Consider the following 6,000-nt stretch of genomic DNA (forward strand, 5'->3'; position numbering starts at 1 on the left):
ATTTAACAAATTATGAACTTTTAGAGTTTTTAAATAGTGCTTTCTTCTTTGGTAACAATATTATATTTTTAAGTTTGATAATTATGAAAATATGTATATATAGTAATTCATGGCATGTTTATTTTTGTATTTAATACAATTATAAATGTACATTTCTCATCAATAAAATATCACAGTATCTTTTTTATAATTTAATTTTAATATTGAGATTGTTTTTATTCAGTGGAAAAAAAAATGTGTAGTTGGTCCCTATTAATTATACATACATATAAGAGGTGTCGCACAAATAATTCTATGCAGTCTTTTTAAGATAATATAAAAATACTTATAAGTATAATCAATTAAATACATATAATCAAAATTGTATGTATTAAAATTTAATAGCATATAAAAAAAATTTTTTAAAATTATATCAGTGGAAAAATAAATGTGTAGTTGGTCCTATTAATTATACATACATATAAGAGTGTCGCACAAATAATTCTATGCAGTCTTTTTAAGATAATATAAAAATACTTATAAGTATAATCAATTATAAATACATATAATCAAAATTGTATGTATTAAAATTCAATAGCATATAAAAAAAATTTTTATAAAATTATATATTATATATATAATAAAAATCCAACATTTTATATATATATATATATATATATATATATATAAATATATATTTATTTATATCATAAATATATATTTATTTATTTATATTTACCTATCTTTTTTTTATATATATGGTAGAAATACAATGTATGAATTATTTTATTTTGCAAAATTTTTGAAAGTTAAACTATACAATAAAATTATTTCATATAATACTGAGATTCTTTTCATAATAAAGATTAAGAGAGAGTTAGATTTTATCATAAGATTTATAAAAGTCATAAGATAAGGTTAATTGCATATTGTATAGTTTATCTCTCATTTTTTAAAGTAAATAAATATCAAAGTTACATTGCTTGAACTGGTGCGTTTGAAGTATGTTGTCTTTTTGAGGGATGCAAGACAATATAGTACAAAAGCATTGCTGTAATTCCCAAGAAAAAGGAAATGATACAAATAATAAAGATTATATTAAAGTACTAAGCCTCTTTAACTGCAGGAGGAACAAGCATATTGCCATAATAAATTTGCTGCAATATTTTCAAAAAAGCAGATAACATAGAAAGATAGATGTTTTCAAATGTTTTGCTATCTACAGCATTGAGATATATAAAAATGTGCACTATGCCAATAACGGAAGCAAATAATATGGAATAAATGCGTTCTTTAATTGTAGGCTGCATATGTGGTGGATGACTGCAAGTCCGACAAAATTCCAATATTCCATGGGAATCTATCAAAATCCATATTGTCATACTTAGCCAATGTATTACACAATATATTATGGTATATACAGGCCAGATGCTTGCAATGACACTGAGCAATAAAATCCTTGCCACTACAATCACAATGATAAAAATGATTAAATAAATTTAAAATAAATTTTTAAAAATATATTATTTTGATACAAATTGTGTGATGAATAATATTTAATTTTGTATATTAATTATTGGATATATATGTACCTAAAATAAGAAAATGCCAGAAAAATTGAATTTGCTTATTTATTTAAAGATGCTTATCATATACAAAAATGAATGATATAATCTCTAAAAGCTCACCTTTAAAAAAAGGTAAAAAAAGGCGACCAGTTAAGGGCACACCATTAACAAAATTATCCATTGCAAACCCATGTACAATAGAATTGTATGAAAAATTATCGATTATAAACCCATGTACAATCGTAACAAAAGTAATGAAATAAAAAAAAAATTGCGCCAAGTGAAAGTAGAAACTTGTACCAGTGGAAAATTAAAGTTGCAGACATATATAGAGTCGTATAATGAATCAATAAAAATTTAAATTTGCAAATGTAGAATTGTACCATAAAAAAACTTATCTTTTAAAAAAAAGATAAACAAGATGCCAAGTCCATGCGCCATGTGAAAAAGTGTTAAACAAAAAAGTATTTTTAAGTAAAAAAATCTATCAATTGACAAAAATTTATGTTCTAAAATTAATATCTCTACAAAAAGTAATGTCCAATTATTGCGCGAATAAATAAACATTTTTATAAAATATTAAAATTTAAAAACTTATGCAAATTTAAAATTAATATAAAATAAAAAGAAATAAAAAAATTTTAGTTAAAAAAACTGGGCGCGCTGCAATGAGTTTAAAAGTAACAATTTAATTTTAATATCATTAGAATATTATTTAGCAGCGCGCCCAGTTTTTTTAACTAAAATTTTTTTATTTCTTTTTATTTTATATTAATTTTAAATTTGCATAAGTTTTTAATTTTAATTTTTTATAAAAATGTTTATTTATTCGCGCAACAATTGGACATTACTTTTTGTAGAGATATTAATTTTAGAACATAAATTTTTGTCAATTGATAGATTTTTTTACTTAAAAATACTTTTTTGTTTAACACTTTTTCACATGGCGCATAGACTTGGCATCTTGTTTATCTTTTTTTTTAAAAGATAAGTTTTTTTATGGTACAATTCTACATTTGCAAATTTAAATTTTTATTGATTCATTATACGACTCTATATATGTCTGCAACTTTAATTTTCCACTGGTACAAGTTTCTACTTTCACTTGGCGCAATTTTTTTTTGTTTCATTACTTTTGTTACGATTGTACATTGGTTTATAATCGATAATTTTTCATACAATTCTATTGTACATGGGTTTGCAATGGATAATTTTAGTTAATGGTGTGCCCTTAACTGGTCGCCTTTTTTTACCTTTTTTTAAATAATATACGGTACAAGTAATGTAAATGTAAATTGTAATTTCATACGCATGGATTTTTACAGTTTTATAATGTGAATATAAGATAACTTAAATGTTATATAAAAGCTATAGCAGCAATATAACTTGTTGCACTATTGTAATATAACTATAATGTGACTGTTATTGTACATGTTATTGTATATTAACTTTTAATTTATCTTAATATATATATATATATATATATAATATATAAATTAGTCATTATAGTCATTATAGAAAATATTAGTCATTATAGAAAATTAGTCATTATAGTCACTCCTTTAATATATATATATATATATATATATATATATATATATATATATTAAAGGAGTGACTATAATAACTAATTTTTCTCTCGTTTTATCCCACGATATATTTAAAAACTGTTCAATCATGATTTTAATGAAATAATGCTCAATAATCGATTCTGTCTCTTCTTTTACAGGTGATAATTTCAGTTTCCCAAATGTTGGGAAACGTAATTGGTTTGAACAACTCGCGATTTCAAAAATCGTTATCGTTAATCAACAGTTACGCTTCCTCCGATAAAGTTATGAAAGGCACGGGTTTTCCAGTTGAAGTGAAGGATCTCAATAAAAGAATACGAACGGTTTTAATGGCGACCGTGCAAATGCGAGAACATAAAATATTAGAACTTTACATAAATTATTAGAGTATAAAATATATAGTCAATATCCTAGATAGCAAAATGTTAGGCAATAATCACGATTTTACAGCAGATTCCTATTCTAAAAATAATTGTTGTATTTGCAATTGATGACATTATGCTACCATAAGTAGAAAGTAAAATCTGACAGCAGATTAGCGGCAAAAACCAAAAAAATCTGTACAATATAGTTAATGGCAAATTGGCGGTAGAAACCTAGTCTAAAACACAATCTGATAGCAGATTGGCGGCAGAAATTGAGCAGGAATAATTAATCTACAATTTCTTGTCATTTAAAAATATGATAAAATTAAATATTTTTCAATGAATATGTGCATAAAATGCAGTATCCGTTAATTATAATTTTTTTTTATAAATATGAAACTAAATATAATATAATTAAATAAAATAATATGACATATATTATATTGTAGCTATATCTCAAATAGCAATTGTATACTTTGTAATGTAAATTTGCAAATATTAATTTTTTTATTAGTTCATAAAAGAAATACAAGTAAATATTTGTCAAGTGATTTATAACGAAAGACTACGTGAAAAAGAAAAAGAATTGCTCATTTTTGTCGTATTAATCATGAAGATTATTTATACAATTATGAAACTTTTTGTGCAGAAATTATCAGTGCAGTATATCCATTTGGTGCGGGGGTTGAGGCCGTGCACGTACTCCGCTGACCAACGCTGCCAAAAATGGTCTCGCATCAATTGGAGATGACGCCAGCGTGACAGTGTGGATGGAAACTTTTTGTGCATAAATTATCAATGCAGTATATCCAACAGACATATCATCTTTATTTTTCTTCTTCTCTACATTATATATCTTCAAATTATCTTGAATAATATCTACGTATTCTTTAGCTCTTATTTCCGCAAATTTACGTGCTAATTCATTCTTGAATTCATCTCTTAGATTATTCGGCATGTCGTCCAAAAATTTAAAAGTATATTGTGAAGTGACCACGGCTATCGAATTGAATAAAATATATACGATTAATTTAGAATTTGTAAATCAAATAAATGAGAAAAATATAAAAACATTATGTTAATCACGTAGTCTAGAATTTAATTTTTGCTTGTATATATATCAAGAAAAAGACTTACATAGAAACTTTTCTGCATTATCCTTGTAGGTCATAATCCAATGACTGCAATGATTAACTTGAAATCCAATATCTTCAAGCATTTCTTTTATCTGTTGACGAGATTGGAGTGAATAATGAAGTGACCCAACATACTTTGCTTTGTCCTATATAAAAGGTAATTGACAATATATACAGTTAAAAAATTAAATGTGCAATATATATTATATTATACATATAAAATATTTGTTATACAAAAAAGATGTATCTAAAATTAACCCAAGCATCAAATTAATCATCTTGACGTAATTTGAGATTAAAATGACAAATTTTGCTATCTATAGAAATGTCGAATAATACAAGTACACATAAAACAAAATTGAATCTCATATCTTATGTTAGCCAAATCTATATAAGCATACATTCGGAGGATTTTAAAATAAAAATTTCACAATCACACAGAAATTATGCTACAATATAATCTTATATTATATTTCAATTTGCAATAATATTCACCCCCATATACGATGCATATCGCTCATCTTGCGCCATAATATTTATAACTTAAAAAAAGTTTTGACGAACTATATATAATATCAGCATAGTTTTGCCAGGTCGAAGAATGCAATACATATTTTCAAACGTTTGGCTGTTGAATAACGAAGATAAATGTTAATGATTGTATTTTAAAAATATATAAATTTATTAGAATTATTTTTTCGAAACACAGTTAAGCAAAAGTATATATTAGTAAAATCGTTGTATTACAAAAATTCTTTCTTACAAAAATAATATTGTAATTTACCATTATTAAATAAATTTTCTTACCGAATGTCATGGCACCAATGCAAAGTGTGAAATGAGAATATGTGATCAAATTTCGAAATATATTTCTCCGGCAAATTTTTTTGTTTGAATATCCAACACTTCGAATTTGAGTCGTTCCTTGTCACCGTACATTTTATTTGCGTATTCGGTCGTACTTGCATTAATATCTGTGCCTTTATATAATATACATATATAGTTTTAACATTAATTAATATTAATTTTCTTTACATTATGTGTTGTTTTTGTGCGTGCGTGAGCTGTCAAAATCTTTTACGATTCATTATTTTTTCTTACCGATCATTGTTGCTTTTGGATTAAGAGCCGTAAGAAGAATATCCTTCGTTTATATCTCCAGGTCCACAACCAACATCCATACATTTTCCAGTAATCTATTTAAGTTCTTTGGCAAACTCGTTGACAATAAGTGATACACTTTCTTTGTTCGCTTTAGTAAATAAAGCGTATCGCGCTGCTTGCATCATGATTTTATGATAATGTTCAATATACAACTAGAATTTATAAAAACTTGAAGAAAATGAGCTATAATAAGAGTCGGTGTGTCGAAATTTCAATA

General features: G+C 24.9%; 1 protein-coding gene across 1 annotated transcript; it reads right to left on the reverse strand.

The window, feature by feature from the left end:
• Positions 1–4,036: 4,036 nt before the first annotated feature.
• Positions 4,037–5,789, reverse strand: LOC146720217 (uncharacterized). Its single transcript, XM_085488922.1, has 5 exons — positions 5,721–5,789; positions 5,427–5,599; positions 5,115–5,247; positions 4,621–4,765; positions 4,037–4,482 (listed from the first exon to the last, which is right to left on the reverse strand). Exons 3-5 carry the CDS (start codon positions 5,148–5,150, stop codon positions 4,139–4,141), a joined length of 525 nt encoding a protein of 174 aa, XP_085345048.1. The 5' UTR covers positions 5,151–5,247; positions 5,427–5,599; positions 5,721–5,789; the 3' UTR covers positions 4,037–4,138.
• Positions 5,790–6,000: the final 211 nt, after the last annotated feature.

The sequence above is a fragment of the Nylanderia fulva genome, unplaced genomic scaffold (assembly GCF_048542155.1).
Source record: "Nylanderia fulva isolate GAGA-0341 unplaced genomic scaffold, ASM4854215v1 Scaffold742, whole genome shotgun sequence".
Classification (NCBI taxonomy): domain Eukaryota; kingdom Metazoa; phylum Arthropoda; class Insecta; order Hymenoptera; family Formicidae; genus Nylanderia; species Nylanderia fulva.